The following is a 19,961-nucleotide window of genomic DNA, read 5'->3' on the forward strand; positions in this document are numbered from 1 at the left end:
CTTTTTCTCTTTTTTTTTCTACTTGTTGCCTAGTCTCATTAATGAGAGGTCGCGTACCAAAATATTAGCGTGGGTTCAAAAAAAGCTCAAATAAACAATTTTTGAGGAGCAAAACATGGTTTAATAGGTTCTACAGCGTGTTCTGGCAAGTTTTAATTGAATTTTTGTTTGTTGTCTCTATTTGTCGTTTTTTTTTGTAACCGCATAAAAATTTGAATATTGACCGGCTTAAATGCTCTTCTATTGAAGCGTTTTTGATCATAAGCATGCTGAATGTTTTCAATTGCTTTCAATGGTTTTCATAACTTTGAAATTAATTGTTTTGAAAATATTAGCAAATTTTTTAACTTTGCTGTTTTTTTTGTTCCTTGTTGGCTAATTGTTACCAAGCCTTATTATGGAGTCAATCCATATCTTTTCTAATGTAGCACAAGTTATTTCGTTTAGTTTGGGTTTTATCTAAAGCTATTTTGACCTTGTTATTAATTTTTTTTAAAATGGACAAAGTTTTGGATGTAATTAATGTCTGTTGTTATTGTTGTTTGATTATGTTCTTCGTCTTGACTTGCTTTCTTAACAATGGCTAATCTCATCAATTTAATGCAGAATTTGTTTTTATCTCCACTGAGTTATTTGCGTTGGAGGCAATCTTTTGGGGGTTTTCGATCTGTACCTCATTTGGTAGACATTTATGCCAAAAATGCGGATGAGCGGTTCGGAAATTTATGTGCAAACGCACATTACCGAGGCTCCTCGTTGATGTTTGTTTTGAAAAAATATCTTCATTTTACTGCTTACGGGTCGAAAAGGCAAAATGCTTGTCAACCAACATCCCACAATCTAATTCCAGTTCTCATATTCTCAGTTCTGCTCAGCTAGCGATACTTTTATAACAATTTTAAACCTCTGCTTTTTTTTCAAAATCGCCCTAAATTATGATCTAATTTTCATAGAAAAATGTGCAATTATTATTATTAAACTTCGAAAAGCAATCATTGCAACCATTCGTGAACTTAAAACAATTAGAGCGTCAACCTAACATTGAATTTTGAAGAGCTTCAAAATTAGTAATAGTTGACATTTCAGACACGGTGACAGAGAACTATTTCAAAATTAATTTTATTTTTTAATAGAATAGAGCGCGACAACAGTGTAGAGCAGTACCTAGGTGTTTTAAAAATTTGAAGTTTTTTAAAAGTATTCTATCATGACGCATAGCAGAATTTGCGTTTTTAGCAGAAATTGGAAGATGCGAAAATTGATGTTTAAAAACTTAGCAGAGATATATATTTTGAGACAATTAATTTGCTGCAGTGCACGTAATAAATCATGCTAAGACAATTTTACCTTGAAAAAGTTAAGGGAAGTTTTTGTTAAGTTATAAAAAAGATAAACATAACCTTAAATGCAACTTAGTTTGATTTCATTTAAAAAATAATCTGAACCTTTTTAAGGCAAGTTATCCTTAACTTTCGTTTTTGTAGCATTTCAAGCTCAAAAAGCACATTGAAACAAACTGAACGACTAGTTATTTTTCTCAAGAGATATGTTTTGATTCATTTGGCGTTGTGGTTTAGCATGACCAAGATACGTAAACTGTACTGATAAGTAATGAATGGAACAAATAATAAAATGGGGCATCAAAAAAACTTGACCCGCGAATCATTAGTTGTCAAAGTCCAAATTAACTGAAATCAAAGTGTGCAGCGGTGAATGTGGACAAAAATTCGGCTTTTTTCAACTGTTTTCTTTGTCAATACTTATTTTTTCTTTTGTCTCCGACTATGAAATTTTGTTCCAATTTTTAAACAATTTTGTCTTCCGATTATCAATTTTGTCTTCAAATCTGGCTCATGCGTTCGGCGAAAACCAATTAGCGTTGTATGGAGCGTCCAAGCAAATTTGACGATTAAACTCTTTGAAGAGTCGAATAATTCAATAGAATTGAAATAAAATTGTGCAGCGGAAAATGTGAAAAAATTTGGCATTTTTCAACAGCTTGTTTTTCTGTCAAATTTTAGTGTCTCTTCTTTGTCATTTTTTGTTCCATATTTTAAACAAAATTGTCCTCAAATCTGGCTCATGAGTTCGGTCAAAACAAATTAACGTTGTATGGAGCGTCGAAGCAAACTTGACAATTAGATTGTATGAAGAATTGAACAATTCAAGTTAATCAAAATAAAACTGTAAAGCGAAGAATGCAAACAAAAAGTTAGCATTTTTCAACAGTTTTTGTTTCTGTCAAATTTTATTATTTCTTTTCGTGTCCGAGTATCAATTTTTGTTCCATACTACTTTAAACAATGTTGTCTTCCAATCTGGCCTTGCGTTCGGCCAAAACAAATTAACCTTGTATGGAGCGTCGAAGAAAATTTGACGATTAAAGACTTTGGAGAACGGAATAGTTCAAGTTAATCAAAATAAAAGTGTGCAGCGGAGAATGTGAACAAAAAGTTGGAAATTTTCAACAGCTTTTTTTTTCTGTCAAATTTTAGTATTTCTTTTTGTCTCCGATTCTCAATTTTTTGTCCACATTTTAAACAATTTTGTCTTCAAATCTGGCTCATGCGTTCTGCCAAAAACAAATTAACGCTGTTTGGAGCCTCAAAGCAAACATGACTATTAAACATTTTGAAGAAGTGAATAATTCAAGTTAACAGAAATAAAATTGGCCAGCGGAGAATGTGAACAAAAATTCAGAAGAACAGAACATGGGTGAACAGAAATTGGAAGATGCAAATTTTGTTGTTTAACAACTTAGCAGAGATATAAATTTTGAGACAAATAATTTGATGCAGTGCACGTAAAAAATCATGCTAAAATTGTTTTACCTTGAGAATATTAAGAGAATTTTGTTAAAATATGAGAAAGGTAAATATAACCTAAACTGCACCTTAGTTTGAGTTTATGTAAAAATATACTTGAACTATTTTAAGCAAATTTAGCTTAAAATTTGTTTTTGCAGCATATCAAGCTCAAAAAATATATTGAAACAAACTGAATGACTAGTTACTTTTCCCAAGAGATATGCTTTGATTCACTATTCGTTTTGGTTTAGCTTGACCAAAGATACGTAAACTGTATTGATAAGTAATGAATGGAACAAATAATGAAATGGGGCTTCAAAAAAAATTTGACGCTCGTATCATTTGCTGTCAAAGTCCAAATTAATTGAAATCAAAATGTGCAGCGGTGAATGTGATCAAAAATTTGGCTTTTTTCAACTGTTTTCTTCGTCAATACTTATTTTGTATACAATTTTGTCTTCCGATTATCAATTTTGTCCTCAAATCTGGCTCATGCGTTCTGCAAAAACCAATTACGGTAGTATGGAGCGTCCAAGCAAATTTGACGATTAAACTCTTTGAAGAGTCGAATATTTCAATATAATTGAAATAAAATTGTGCAGCGGAAAATGTGAAAAAATTTGGCAATTTTCAACAGCTTGTTTTTCTGTCAAATTTTAGTGTCTCTTCTTCGACATTTTTTGTTCCATATTTTAAACAATATTGTCATCAAATATGGCTCATGAGTTCGGTCAGAACAAATTAACGTTGTATGGAGCGTCAAAACAAACTTAACAATTAAATTGTATGAAGAACTGAACAATTCAAGTTAATCAAAATAAAACTCTGCAGCGGAGAATGCAAACAAAAATTAGCATTTTTCAACAGGTTTTGTTTCTGTCAAATTTTTTTATTTCTTTTTGTGTCCGAGTATCAATTTTTGTTACATACTTTAAACAATGTTGTCTTCCAGTCTGGGTCATGCGTTCGGCCAAAACAAATGAACGTTAAATGGAGCTTCGAAGCAAACTTAACAATTAAAGACTTTGGAGAATTGAATAGTTCATTTTAATCAAATTAAAAGTGTGCAGAGGAGAATGTGAACAAAAAGTTAGAAATTTTCAACAGCTTTTTTTCTGTCAAATTTTAGTATTTCTTTTTGTCTCCGATTGTCAACATTTATTCCATACTTTAAACAATTTTTGTCTTCAAATCTGGCTCATGCTTTCAGCCAAAAACAGATTAACGTTGTATGGACCATCAAAGCAAACTTGACTATTATTCTCATTGAAGAAGTGATTAATTCAAGTTAATAGAAATAAAATTGTCCAGCGGAGAATGTGAACAAAAATTCAGAAGAACAGAATATGGGTGAGCAGAAATTGGAAGATGCAAAATTTTATGTTTAAAAAGTTAGCAGAGATTTAATTTTTGAGACAAATAATTTGATGCAGTGCACGTAAAAAATCATGCTAAAACTGATTTACCTTGAGAATATTGAGAGAAATTTGTTAAAATATAAGAAAGGTAAATATAACCTTAACTGCACCTTAGTTTGAATTCATGTAAAAAAATACTTGAACCAGTTTAAGCAAATTTACCGTAAATTTCGTTTTTGCAGCATATCAAGCTCAAAAAAGCTCATTAAAACAACCTGAATGACTAGTTACTTTTCCCAAGAGTTATGTTTTGATTCACTATTTGTTTTGGTTTAGCTTGACCAAAGATACGTAAACTGTACTGATAAGTAATGAATGGAACAAATAATAAAATAGGCATCAAAAAAATTTGACGCGCGAATCATTTGTTGTCAGAGTCCAAATTCATTGAAATTAAAATGTGCAGCGGAAAATGAGAAAAAAATGACATTTTTCAACGGCTTGTTTTTCTGTCAAATTTTAGTGTCTCTTCTTTGTCAATTTTTTTTCAAACAGTTTTGTCTTCCAATCTGGCTCATGTGTTCGGCCAAAACAAATTAACGTTGTATGGAGCGTCGAAGCAAACTTGACTATTGATCCCTTTGAAGAAGTGAATAATTCAAGTTAATAGAAAAAAAATTGTCCAGCGGAGAATGTGTACAAAAATACAGAAGAACAGAATATGGGTGAACAGAAATTGGAAGATGCAAAAATTGATGTTCAAAAACTATGCAGAGATATATTTTTTGAGACAAATAATTTGATGCAGTTCACGTAATAAATCACGCTAAGATAATTTTACCTTGAAAAATTTAAGAAAGAATTGTTAAGATATAAAAAAGGTAAATATAACCTTAACTGCAGCTTAGTTTGATTTCATGTAAAAAATAACCTGAACACTTTTAAGGCAAATTTACCTTAATTTTCGTTTTTGCTGCATTTCAAGCTCAAAAAGCACATTGAAACAAACTGAACGACTAGTTATTTTTCTCAAGAGATATGTTTTGATTCATTAGGCGTTGTGGTTTAGCATGACCCAAGATACGTAAACTGTACTGATAAGTACTGACTGGAACAAATAATAAAAGGGGGCATCAAAAAAATTTGACGCGCGAGTCAATTGTTGTCAATGTCCAATTAATCAAAATCAAATTGAGAAGCGGAGAATGTGAACAAGAATTCGGCTTTTTTTAACAGTTTTCTGTGTCAATTTTTATCATTTCTTTTTGTCTCCGATTATCAATTTTTGTTCCATACTTTAAACAATTTTGTTCTCAAATCTGGCTCATGCGTTCGGCCAAAACAAATGAACGTTGTATGGAGCGTCGAAGCAAACTTGACTATGAAATTATTTGAAGAATTGAATTTTTCATTTTGAATATTTGAATTTTTCAAAAGCATTTTTCAACAGCTTTTTTTCTGTCCAATTTTAGTATTTCTTTTTGTCTTCGATTGTAAATTTTTGTTCCATCCTTTAAACAATTTTGCCTTCAAATCTGGCTCATGGTATCGGCCAAAAACATATTAACGCTTTATGGAGCGTCGAAGCAAACTTGACGATTAAACTCGTTGAAAAATTGATAATGCCAGAAGAGAAATCGCTATTTTGATACGATATTCATAAATCCTTGAAAATTACAGTTTCATACCAAATGGTTGTAACCTATAACAAATACACAATAATAGTTGGATGTGCTCTTATTATTCTGGGGAACAGTCTCATTTCAATAATTTTGTAAAAAAATAATTGAAAATTGACATGGTAGTGGTTTTTACGATAAAGTTTTCGTTTCCTATTCGCACCATTGACCACCTAACTGTCTATCAAGAGCGGTAATTGGCCAATAATGCATTAAACGAATTATAAAGTTTTTTTGAAGATCCATAGATATTTGCAGCGGTTTATTTGCACAATTTTTGAAAACCGTCTAAACCGAGAGACATTATCCCCCATGTAGCTCAATTTTGAAAAAAAAATTAAATGCGCATACTTAACGGCTGACATAATACCGCAAATCGTAATTTTTCGCCGTTAAATATACTTGAGTTGTCGCATTGCTTTTCCTCGATAGTTGATATCATTGTCTTAATAGCGCAGCTCATTAATAGTCAGGTGGGGGGTTAATTCCGTGGGGGCTTATTTCCTTGGGGGTTTATTTCCCATCTAAATTTCCTATGTTTTTTTTTCTTCTTGGTTTTTTTTCGAAACCGAGTTCCAGTTACTATTTATTGAAATATATACTGTTAGCGGCGCAATGAAAAAAATGGTGTAAAACTTTGAAACCCGTCCAATATTTAGGGTCGAAGGAGAAAAGCGCATTTGAGAAGATAACATATGACTTGAAAAGGTCTCTTGTGGGGAAACGAACTAAATCATTACTGCAATCAGTGGACTCAAACTTGAGCAGTAGGAGCAGCCCTCCGACTGTCGACAAAAGTGGCCAAGTTACCGAGACACGAGAGCCCAACGCCACTGAGAACAACTCTTCAAAAGACGAAGAGGTTGCCACAAGTCGGAAACCAGACTCGGTCTGGGCTCTTACCGCAACTTCGAGCATCAAGAGAAAAAGTTTTCGAAAACCCAGTAACTTTGGCAGACCCGCTCGTCAACCCAAGCGACACGCTAGCTCTTTTCGGGACTTCAGATCTAACAGTTTTCGGAAGTTTGAGATGGAGAAAAACAAGTTGACTGGTGAAATTCCAGTCAATGAACCGAGTGATACTTTGATGATTCGTGCGTGTGTTGACTCCACTAAAACTTATACATCTCAGGTACTCATTCTGTTTTTTATCATTATGTCACTTCTCTCCGTTGGATTTGCGCTGGATATTTGAATCTAGCGATCTTTTAGACATATTGAGCTAACACAATTTTACATAATTCGTGAAATAGAGTAAGTTTATCGAATTTTCTAAAAATAGGAAACAGCTATCTCAGTTAATTGTCTATATGAAAGTCATGTTGCGATAACGATTGAGCAGCTGAAAGCCAACAAAATAAATTAATAAGGCCCACTAAACAATTGAAAACTGTTGACGGAATTATAAAATTGATTTAGCGATTAAGATAAAAACTGCCGCCACTTTCTTTCTCTTTATTTTGAAAATCCTAAACTTTAGTCGGGACATCTTTATAAAAATTAAATTTAGCACGGTGAAATTTCAAATTATATTCAAATCCAGAACAATTGTTCGTGGAATGAAATCATGCAAAGCACAATTCAGGATTCCCTATTTGTTTTTGTGACCAGCACTACAAATTTTGTTCATATTTTAAGAACATGATAACCTTTTGAGCTGCAAGCTGAGGTCCCAGACCGAAATCAAGTACGTCCAGGCGGTCTCAAATGGCAAATGTTTATGTTCGGACTGCTCCAGTCAAAAGTGGCTTATATCCAGACCTTCGTTCGATCGGCAGACTTTCATGTGCCTATCGGACTTTTGTCTTTCCATGTTCAGACTCTGTTGCTTATTGTCCAAAAATTGGGGACTTCATGTCAATAGTTTTTTTTGCCTTCATGTCTAAATATTCGTCCTTTCACAAGACTTTTAAGCGTTGATGTCCTGACTTTCGTGCGCTAATTCCCATTCTTTCTCGCGTTTACCAGAACTTTATGCGTTCGTGGCCAGGTTTTCTAGAGCAGTTCAGCACACATTCCTGTTTCTATATGTTTCCAGACTATGAAATTTTGAACTCGCACGACCTCCTTCTCATGTACTCATCCTCAATCTGGACCTCATTTTGATTCCCGGACTGGGTCAAGAGTAAAAACTTAATTCAATTCTGAAATATTGTATCTCCAGATTATTTTAAGTTTCTTTATGTGCAGTATTTCTTCATTATGATTAAATGAGGTGATAAAGTTCGCCCACGCTAAACTTATCCTGTACAGTCTGCAAATTACTCATACCCCAAAATTAAGTCTGAGCAGAGTATTGTCATACTTTTGTAGCTTATATCTAGTAATTACTATAGCAGTATACACACTATTTATATTTAATCTGATTCGTAGGCAATTAATACAAAGCCTATTTAGTCTAGTGGTTACGACTCGCTACACAAATTAATTGTTACAAGTACCCACGCGGAAGTTCGAATCGCATATAAAGCAAACCTTGTTGGCGGGAGTTAAGCTAAACATATTATTTTTCACGAAGTAAATATTACTCAAAAATCAGACTGGCCCGCGTAAATAGTGACATGAACATAGTACTTGTCATCCTAAAAAACAGAATGTCTTTAGACTGATTCAGCGCTGATTTGCTCTGCCACCAACCTCCGGGTTGGAACCTCAATCTCGGCAAAACAAATTGTTAAATCCATGTTTATATCAAAAGTTGACAGTTTGAAATACTGGTGAAAATTTATTGGCTGGCTAAATGAATCAACAAGTAAACAAATGATTTTAAAACCCAACCAGATAGTATAGATGATAATGACAGACTTATAATCAAAAATAAAAAGATTAAGTCAACCTCGGACTGAAAAAAAATCTTCGATTAGAAATTATAAAAAATTTAGGAAGCTGATCACTTGCTTGAAAATTTTCCATTTGATCAATGTCAAATTAAAGAGCGTGCGTCAAACGAATTTCAGTATTCTGATTATTAATGAGCACTAGGTCACAACATAAGATTGTACTAATAATTTAAAGCTTAGGTCTTGCACTAACTTGACATTTGCTTGACAGGACATCTTTACGCCTTATGTTTATTTTTCGAATCATTTGTTAAAGTCGGCGAATGGTTTTAACCTATATACACATATTGTTCGCTCAAAATGTTTTTTCGGCGATATGAAGAAAAATTACGTCATTACGAGCACTCATTATTTAAATTAAAATCCCTTCTAAAAATATTAAAATTGTTAATTAAAACTACCGAACTAAAATTACTTCCAAAGATTGAGGCTGGCGCTTTATGTTGCTGACTTCCATTAAATGCGGATAGCGCTTAAATTTCGAGAAATTCCCACAAAGCTATTAAAAGCCTTTAAAGAGAAAAATAGGATCAAATAAATGTTAAAAGTACTAATGTTCGGCTGCAAGGGCATCTCATAAAATTTTAATCCTTTTGCCGCTCATTTTTTTTAATTTAATGTTTTAAGATCCCTAAAATGAGCGATTACGCTGCAATTAATCTGCAGCACAAATCTTTGCGGAACGCTTTTCCGTCAAACTTATGTTGCGGTGAAAAGCAGTTTTCACTTTTCAACTTACAGTTTAAACGTGGAAAACGCTGACAAGAATTTCGATATAAGGAACCGCCTTTTCGTCCACAAAGTTTGAAAGTACGTTTCACACGCACAATCCATTAATATAGGAAAGGTGAAATCTGGAAATAAGAACGAGTAAATTTATTTGAAAAATTGGTACATGTAGACTGCTCTTAAAGATCTAAAAACAGTTCTTCTAAGATCGTGTCAGACAAATTTAATGTTTCGAGAGTCTCATGTGTTTAAAATTAAATTGATGTTTTAAATGTGTTAATGATTTTATGAGACTACTCTGCGTGTTTAATAATTTGTCTGTAAGATACTTGAACGATTTTCCAATATAAGTATTTATTTTTTACTCGGGAAGCTTAGCGTCTGGAGAAACACAAAACGCACGGTATGCACATATTGCGATAAGACTTGCTTCCTGGCGTAGCCCAAAAAATTTAGTCCATTATCTCCAAATTGCAAAAAGACGATTCTTCCACTAACAAGATCCCTTCACTCCTGTTAAATTAGCAAGAAAATTGGAAAACCTTACACCCCTAGATATGGCACTTGACTTGTTTCCTCAAAAGATTTTTGATTATTCAATTTTGTTGCTAAAGGTCGGATGCGAGCAATCAGTAAGTTGTAGACTCTTTAGTGTTCATTATTAGCCGCATTACTGTAGAATACTCTAAGTGTAATTGGCATGTACATTTCTCATGGCTGCGGCTTGAAATTTAATATGCTATCATTGTCATTTCATAAATTTAATTATTATTTGAGATGATTAATTAATTGTTTTAGTATATACGCCATTGATATACACCATAGAAATATTTTGCTTTGTTTGCTATTGCCTATAAATTCCGGCTGTGAGTCAACGAAACTTTGATCAACTCCAACACCCAAGTGGCGTCCTGGGTTAACGATCAGATAATTAAAAACTAACGGGGGGGGGGGGGGGTGAAATGCGCTTTTATTAGACGGATGCAGTCACTGATCAAAATCTGGACCAAGTGTGATAACGACTAAAAATTGTTTGGGTGCGTTTGCCTGATAATTAACAAGGTAAAATCTAATAATTATAGAGGAGGAATTGGGTTAATAAAAGAGGGGGTCAATGTCGGAAAAGTCCAAGAGGGTTAAAATTGATTAGTTATTCAAAAAATGAAACATTGCATATTTGCATTTTGGAATAAAAATTAGTTTTTGGAAATCTTCTGTTTTATATAAACCAAAGACTATGTCACGGAAACCATATCAAAGAACAGCAAAAAATAATATGTGCAGATAATAAAGCTTTTTGTCTTTGCACAGAAAATGAGGGTATGAAACACCAATACTTAGCAAACAATTAAATTTCCAAAGTTTTGATTTTGTCTCTGGAAAACTCTTAGACACAAAAAAGTGTGTTTTGCATTCAATAAGTTGTCTTCTTCTTCTCTGAGCTGCTCTCATATTTTTGACAATTATTTATTTGCGGAAGTTTGTTTCTTAATCTGCATATCCACCATATTTTTGCCGTTGCTTTAACAATTCAGTCTATAACGAATTAAAAAGCTTTGTTTCTCAATTTCCGATTGCACGAGATTTAGTAAAGGTCACTCAACAAGGGAATTTTTTTTTAAACTGTTAAAACCGATAGGAAAAAAATCAAAGGCAAAGATACATGCCTAGGACCTTTTACGCAAAAAAAGTCCGATTTTTAAAAAAAAGTTAGGATTTTTTCTATGTAGTCAAAAGTTCTAACACCAGATGCTGGGACAGTGACAGTTAAAATGAGCTCAAGTAATTTGTAGAAAGAGGGCCTAGTAACAAGTAGGATACTGCTCATGAACAAATTTCAACATAAGACACAGCAACAATTTATTGCTCAAGAATAATTGAAGTGCAAGACATAGTAACACGTCTTTTACTGTTCAATACTGTTTTTTTGAACCAGCTTTTCTGAGTTATAGAAAGAAGGCCATTGTATCCGGTAGCTGTTGTTGATTTCCTATTGTTTTGCTGTTTGTCCCCCCCCATTTGTTTTCTTTTCCTCACAAAGTCAATTCCAACACCCTCATTGCGTGGCCAATAAATGTTTTCACGGAATTCTTTTGACAGCTGCTGCACACCCTCACATCTGCAGAACTGAATTGGGAAAATGGTCTCAAATTAAAAATTATACCTACCACTTTTTTCACACACACATACATACACACATACACACGCAATTGCAAATTTGAATTAAAAAAATTGTATGATTTTAAGAGTTTTTTGTCAATTACCCACAAACGTTTACACACAGACACCCGCGCACAAGCATTTGTGCACTCACACACACAAACGCAAAACACGCTCTTAAATACAAATAAAAACATGCACATGCACAAACACGCCAACTCACACCCACACAAAAAAACACTTCTTCCTCTTTTTTTTTCTTCTGAAGTAAAATTGAGTCTTTTGTGCAATTTTCTGGCTTTTATAGTACTAAATTTCACACTGTTTTTTATTTTTAGGCATCGGCTAAATTTTCACGTTTTTTTTTTATTTTTCACATTATCACATTATTAACATTTGACATAATTCTTTATTGGCGATCAAAATACGGAAAAATTGAACGTATGAACGTCTTTAAAGGCATAGATTATGTTTCTAACGGCTTCGACTCCCCTTTCTCGAAGAATTTAAATAAAATTTTTACATTGGTCCTTAGCTCTTGTTTTCACTTTGTTTTTTAGTCGCATGAAGTTTCCCGGACAATGGCTCTTTTGAAGGTGAAATTGAGCTTAAATATTCTGATTTCAGTAGGTAGCTGATGGCCTTGATGACCTTGAAAACAATTGTTTTCAAAAATAAAAAAGAACATTCTAACTTCGCATTTTTGTTCTTTCTTGTCTATTTGTCTCATTAATCACAGGACACATATGACATTTTGGTTGCCAAGGGATAGTGCAAATAAATAAACTTTAATGTTCTTAAAGATTTCGTTATAAATTTACTGGCTCAGACGCGAGTTTTTTGCAAAAAAGTAAATTAGTTATTAGTTTTTGTTTTTTGTTTTTATTTGGCGGTTTTTTTTAGATGTAAGGCGTTCACTGAATAATTAGAGGTCTCAATCTTTCGTTTTCGACGAAAAAACAAACTTATTTAAATGTTAAATTCTGTACCTAATGGATTTCATGACTTTAGAAATAATTGTTTCCAAAAAATACAAAATGCTGCGAAAATTTGCAATTTTTTTCTATTTTTGTCTACTTATTACCTCTTCATATTACTGAGAGGTTGCATACCACATTATTGGCGTTCGAGGAAGGCTCAAATGAACGTATTTTGAGGGGCAAAATATGGCTTTAAGGCCTCGACTGATGGCATGTCTTAATGCCCTCCTGTAGAAGCGTATGTGATCATTCATAAACATGTTGGATGTTTTCATTTGTTTTTTAATGGTTTTCATTACCTTGAATTTAATTTTTTTATTAAATGATAGCCAACTTTTCACTACTGTTTTTTATTGTTTTTTGTCTAGCTGCTGCCGAGCCTTATCTTGGAGTCGTTCCATATCTTTTCTAGTGTAGTACAAGTTGTTTGGATTAGTTTTATTTTTAGCTGACGCTTCTTTGATGTTGTTAATAAGTTTTATTCTTTTTTTCCAAAAAGTAATGTTTTGCATATAATTAATATTTGTTGCTTTTGTTGTTTGATTTTGTTGTTCGTCTTGACTTGCTTTTTTAAAGAAATTGGTGAGTTCATCAGTCTAATGCGGTATTTCTTACTCCACTGAGTTATTTGCTTTGGAAGCGATTTTTTGTTACACATTTTCTTGAAGAAAATTTTTGGGGTTTTTCTATCTGTTCCTCATTTTCTAGACGTTTATACCAAAAGTATAGATCAGCGAGCCTCCTTGTTGTTTTGTCTACTTGCTTGAAAGAAAGCAGCCTAAAATTTAATTCACATTCCCAGTTGATAGGCGGATAGATGAAAAGACAGTAGTCGACTGAGCGATATCGCCAAAGACACGACCGTGGGTTGAATAAAAAAAAATTGGGTCACATTGGGTTTTTGTGGCAGCGACCCTGTCATTAGGAAAAATCGCTCTCCACAATTTTATTTGTCCTTTGGTTTGGTCGACTTCTCAAACTCGGATTTCAGCTTAAAAAGAAATTTTGTATAGATCGTTTTTTTCACAGTACCGATTGAAACCGATATTAACAATAGTCTTTGTCAATCGATACAGCTTTCGTAGTAGTTATTGCAGTATTTTTAACGTCTATGGTTAGTTAGCTGTGAACAAGTTATTAGTGCTCTAATTGTAGCTTGAATAAAACTGGATCTACATGAATTGATGTTTTCATTCAATGTACTATGTGCTGTGAATTTTTTAAAAATATATTAAAATGAACTAATTTGACTTGATTTGACTGTTTCAGGAGAAGATCCGTTTCATCATATCCACTCTTCTGGACACTGAAAGATCTTATGTGTCATCTCTTCACTACTTAGTTTGGGTGAGAACTGAACATCATTTTCCAAATAAGTCCATAATTAACAGACACTTAAGTAACTGAATTGTTTTTACTCTTAGCGAGAACTCCATGCTTGAGAACATAGGGATGCCACACTAGATATTTATAAGCTAGATTTTAGTGCTGAGTCGGTTCATGCTGTAATGATATTGAGGTAAAATGTCCTATTTAATGAGATCTCGACGAGGATTTCGCCAGTTTGCATAACTCTGGATGATTTCTTACCGATGTATCAAGATCTTCACTGGTTCAGATGTAATGCCATGTTTGCATGTTTTTTTTAGTGAGCAATGCAATCATTTTAACGCCCAATTTTAACACAGCTACAAATTTTTTTTGCACCACGTTCAATGTTTTCACTGCAAGTCTTTCAAAAATTATCCGCCTTAGTCAAATACACAACAATAATTTTAATGTCAAACATGATTTTTAGCGACATTACTACTTTATATTTTCCCGAACTGAAAGTCAAGATGAATCAAGTCTTTTCTGTTTACTGATAAATAATCTCGTTAAACATCGTAGATTTCTGCTCTCAAAAAATAATTTTCTCAAAACTTGTATATCTTTCCACTGGTAACTGCACTGATGTATTTCTCGGAAAATTTCTTTTGATTGAAATTCACTTTAATGTCTCCGAAGAAAATGAAAACTGTTTTATTAGCTGTGTTGTTTTTCGAAGTAATATAAAAATTAAGGACAGCAGGAAGGAACATATATGCAAGTGTGTTTTTACGTGTCGTTGTGAGCATTTGTTTTATGTGGATGAGTGTGTGTGTGTGTGTGTGTGTGTGTGTGTGTGTGTGTGTGTGTGTGTGTGTGTGTGTGTGTGTGTCCTGTTTCGTGCTTTCACTGAGAATTTGGTCAGACTAGCGTAGAAATTTTTAAAATGTATCTTTGCATTAACTATGTATCCCCAACAAAATATTACAAGAAAGCAAGAAGTTGTCACTTTGATCGATTTTTGACCCCAGTCTTGTGAAGGCCACTATTATAACCGCAGCACCACAATCTTTTGATTCACTTCTATAAAATAAATGCTGTGATTTTTTGAAAGATTAGAGGTGGATAGCGGTCAAACATTCTTTTGAACTCTTCAACAACAGTAAAATATTTTGCTGATTTTGAGGTTGAGTTATTTCTGGATTTTCTTATTACTTATTATTTGAATCTTGTAACAATATTTTTTTTCTGACATATTCAACGTTGAAAATGCAATATTTACAACCAAGCATCCCATTCATCGCAATTTTGTATGTGTGTGTGTGCGTTTATGGGTGGGTTAGGTGGATGAATGAGTGGGTTGTTGTGCGTGTTTCAGTGAGCGTTCGCCAAAATTGGTGACGAAGTAAGATTAATGAGTAATGTGGGGTAATGGGGAGAATTTTTACCCCCTAGATTTGCCCCCAAAAAGATGTAGGATTAGGGGGTAGTTTTAGGGGGTAAAACGATGTAAGATAAAAGAGATTTGGGGTTAATGGGGATTAGATTCATATAAATGAACCGTCAAGAATTGGGCAAGCGTTGATGGTTTGTAGGCTAAGGAGAACTGGCTGAGGGTACAGAGGTTGAAGGATCAAGACTGCCGGTCCTCGAGTGTAAGGGGCTAAAACAATGTAAGATTAGGGCTTCCAAGGTGCATAAGATGATGTATGCGTAGCTTTACCCCCAATTACCCGCTACTTTTTCATCGTTTTTTCCCCACAATTACACCCTACTCTTGCAACATGGTATCACCCCCAACTACCCCCATTAACCCCATATAGATGTAAAAAGATGTTAGAGTTTTCAGAGGAATTTTCTGAAAATTCCCACGATTACCCCCCACAATCTTACATTTTTCTGGGGTAAAAATTAGACACGGGTATTTTTGTTGTAATTTTGGAAACAGCAAATGAACAATTTATTATCGGGTCAAGAAAAAATCGGAAAAGTATGTAAGATAAGCAGTGAAAAGTTGTTTTTTTTTCAACGCAAATTTCGTACATAATTTTGCTGTGCAACGCAGTGAAATTATGCAATTTCACGGCTATAGTAAGCGGTGAACTTACATTTCTCCGCCCGAACAAGGGTTCGAGCCTCTCATCTCCATCTTGTCATGCATTGCATCTTCCACTGCGCCATCGCTCACTTACTGCACCTATTTTTGTTTTGAAAATAAATCAAATTCACTCTACTTTCTGCAAGACCGGCGCTGTGATTTTTTGTAAGATTTGTGTTTCATACCGGTGAAATTACATTTTTAACGGTGAAATTTTTATGGGGGGCCTAAATCTAACAATTCCTCCCTTACTCTCCTTAACAATTCTTCCCTTATTCTCCATTAATGCTAAAATCAGAGGTGAAATTATGTAATTTCACCGCTACCAGGCGATAAAATTTTCACCGCATTCACCGCCTGATTTATGTAATTTCACCGCGTTCACAACTTATCTTACATAATTTTGCGTTGAATGGTGGGGCGGTGACACCTCGACCCGGTTTATTATTATTATTATTATTATTATTATTATTTTTATTATTATTATTATTATTATTATTATTATTATTGTTATTTTTATTATTATTATTATTATTATTAATATTATTATTACTATTACTATTAATATTATTATTATTATTATTATTAATATTATTATTATTATTATTATAATTATTATTATTATTATCATTGTTATTATTATTATTATTATTATTATTATTATTATTTTTATTATTATTAATAGTTTTATTTTTTATTATTATTAGTATTATTATTATTATTATCATTATTATTACTATTATTATTATTATTTGTATTATTTTTATTAAAATTGTTATTATTATTATTATTATTATTATTAATATTATTATTATTATTATTATTATTATTATTATTATTATTATTATTATTGTTATTATTATTACTATTATTACTTTTATTATTATTATTATTATTATTATTATTATTATTATTATTATTATTATTATTAGTATGATTATTATTATTATTATTATTATTATTATTATTATTGTTATTATTATTATTATGATTATTATTATTATTATTATTATTATTATTATTATTATTATTATTATCATTATTATTATTATTATTATTATTATTATTATTATTATTATTAATTTTATTATTATTATTATTATTATTATTATTATTATTATTATTATTATTATTATTATTATTGTTATTATTATTATTATTATTATTATTATTATTATTATCATTATTATTATTATTATTATTATTATTATTATTTTTATTATTATTATTATTATTATTATTAATAATATTATTATGTTTCAGGTGTGTCTGAAGCCACTACAGAACCGAACAGAGATCTGTGAGGAGCACCTGCTGCATTACATGCTGTTCAAATTCCCGCAGATCCTGGCACTTCATCGCCAGTTGCTGGAGAGACTAGAAGCCATGACTGCAGAACAGAAACACCTCGATCAGTTACAACTGCAACATCAACAGCAACATCAAAGTAACCATCAACAACAACAGCTACAGCAGTCACAGTCACAGTGCAAACAAGATCAGAAGCAAGACTTACAGACGCCGGACGCTGTCGCGGAGCCTCTAAATCTGTCTCCCGTTAATTCCTCGGGATCAACAAGTGAAGCAAACAGAGTTGCTGGATGCCATGAGTCCTTTGCCATCGGCCGACTTCTTCTAGACATTGTAAGTTCTCCAGACATTCCAGAACATGTAGCTATAGGCAGAATCGTACCAACTAGTACAAGCTAGACTGGCAAAAATCTGTATACTAAAATTGAACGGAAGTTGAACGGACTGATTAGAAGTCAAATTTGCCATTTGTGCAAAGTGGTAAGAAAAACTGATCAGATTTCAATCAGCAAAAAAGTTTACATTTGAAAATGATCAGAATGATTGGATTTACATGTGAAAGTTACGATAAAAGATCAGAGTAATCAGTTTTTTAATCAAAAAAAGGAGATGCAAGATAAGATTGGAAATTGTTTCGTGAAAAATTAATTCATTACACTGGTGCTTTCCATGGATCAAACAATCAAAATACTGTCCGAAGTTAATACGCATTGACTAAGTCTTGTTGAGACTATTGGTAAAATGGCTGCCATTGTGTTTTACAAAGACGGCAAGATATGTTTGTTATCTTCCTTCTTTATACATCTGGCTCGCAGTGGAAAAAGCATTATTTCTCTATCAGCATATTTTATATAAGATTTTATCGCGGCTTTCAATACTGTTTTACTTGTAAGCAAAAAAATGGAACCTATGAAGTGCTCCATATCCTAAGTAGCCCAGAGCAGGCCTACTGTGGTAGGCTTTTGTGCAGGCCCAGTGGTGCACTTCTCTAGGACTACTTCCGGGGCGACCCTTCTCTACCTACCGGGGCGACCCCATAGGAGCGTACTCTGGGTCATGACAGAGCTGTTCTAGAGTAGACCTAATTCTAAGAATATTTGACCAAATTTCTCGCATGCTGTCTATAGATTTCCATTCAAACGTCTTTATTCATCAGTCAGTTCATAATATGAATTCTGAAAAGCCTGTTGATTTAGGGTTTTTTAGTGTTCCATTCGATGGCAATGCTTATTCTAAAAACCTTTACAATTTTGCGAGTAACGGCATGGAGTTGATTTTAGACTGAAACAAGGAGGCTAGGTAATGTGCCTTTGCACATAGTGTTCAGATCCCGCTCATATTTTTCGCTTAATTGTCGACCAAATGAGGAAGAGAAAGAAAACTTTCAAAAATACACATACACTTCGAAAATAATTGGTTAATGAGTAATTTGCATTAGCGCAAAAAGATGAAAGAATTACTTACTACCGCATTGGAGCGCCGATGAAACCTGCTATTAATAAGATTAGGAGATAAGACAAGCAAAAAAGTCAATAAACATCCATTCCCGTCTAACTCAAAATCTATTTAAAAAAAAAATTTCTAACAAAATCAAAATACTTGAGATGAAACCTAAACCTAAAAAATCAACTTGAACTTTACTTCAAAACAGATTTCACTTTTCCTTAATGAGTCTTTGCATCGAATCAAGAACAATAAGAATAAAAAGAGGCAAAATCAACCATCAGCTGTCAACTACAAAAACTAGATACAGACTTACTTAGATCCATCGTAGCCGGTGCGAGCATTCGTTAGCGAGAAAATGAATTCAATAATGCTACCCTGGAGAACTAATGATAAATGCCACTTATAAGGCTAGAAGAAGACTAGGTAAACAACCAAATAATTAAACAATAACATCTGTTTATGACGACGAAAATCAATATTTACTTTTCTTTTACAAAGGCTTACTAAAAAAGTCAAAATGGCAATAAATAATACCCGACAAAAGTCTAAATGAAACAACAATTAACATTTAATTCGCATCAGCAAAATTCTGTTTTTCTCCCATAAAATGTGAGACTGGTCCTTGCATAGACTAGGTTAAAGGTAGTCAGAAAAAAAAAACAAAAGAAGGAAATCTGAAAAAAAGTTTTCATTTTTGAAATTAATATGTAAGTGAAAAATCGGCTCTTAGCTAAACATAATGGATAGGTTATGTTAAGTGTTCATACAAGGAACTATTGAGACCTCACTTATCCAAAGTTCGTCCTAGAACTACAATGGAAAGTTACAGACTCCTCTAATAATCAGCAATTCTGTTGAAACTTGGGAGAAAACGGTTTCAAAATTGTTGAAACATTGAGCTACTCATTGAAGCCATTATACATTATTAACTATGTTCATCACTATTTTTTATAGAAACCCTCAATGTTATTGTAGTAAGACACAAAAACAAAACATGAGAAACACAAAAGTGGTCACATTAAAAGAAAATATTACTAGTTAATCTTCTCACAAAAGATTTGTCAAAAGCTCAAAGAACTAAGCAACACCATTAAAAAACAAAATTTACTAGAAATAAGATATAAGCTTTGCTTTTATTTAAGACTATGCCGCAAATCACAATTGAGTAAAAAATCGCGGAAATTGCAAAATTCTAAAACATTTTTTTTAACAAGTATTTTCATAAACTGTTAAAAACATAAATTT

General features: G+C 32.7%; 1 protein-coding gene across 1 annotated transcript in view; it reads left to right on the top strand.

Moving 5' to 3' along the window:
* Nucleotides 1–19,961, top strand: part of LOC142334661 (uncharacterized) — a 112,079-nt gene that overhangs the window by 32,005 nt on the left and 60,113 nt on the right. Inside the window, 4 exon segments of the mRNA XM_075382873.1 lie at nucleotides 6,504–6,976; nucleotides 10,028–10,045; nucleotides 13,823–13,900; nucleotides 17,223–17,603. Coding sequence (XP_075238988.1) covers nucleotides 6,504–6,976; nucleotides 10,028–10,045; nucleotides 13,823–13,900; nucleotides 17,223–17,603 — 950 coding nt within the window.

This window comes from Convolutriloba macropyga, chromosome 2 (assembly GCF_964194025.1).
Source record: "Convolutriloba macropyga chromosome 2, txConMacr16.3, whole genome shotgun sequence".
Taxonomy (NCBI): domain Eukaryota; kingdom Metazoa; phylum Xenacoelomorpha; order Acoela; family Convolutidae; genus Convolutriloba; species Convolutriloba macropyga.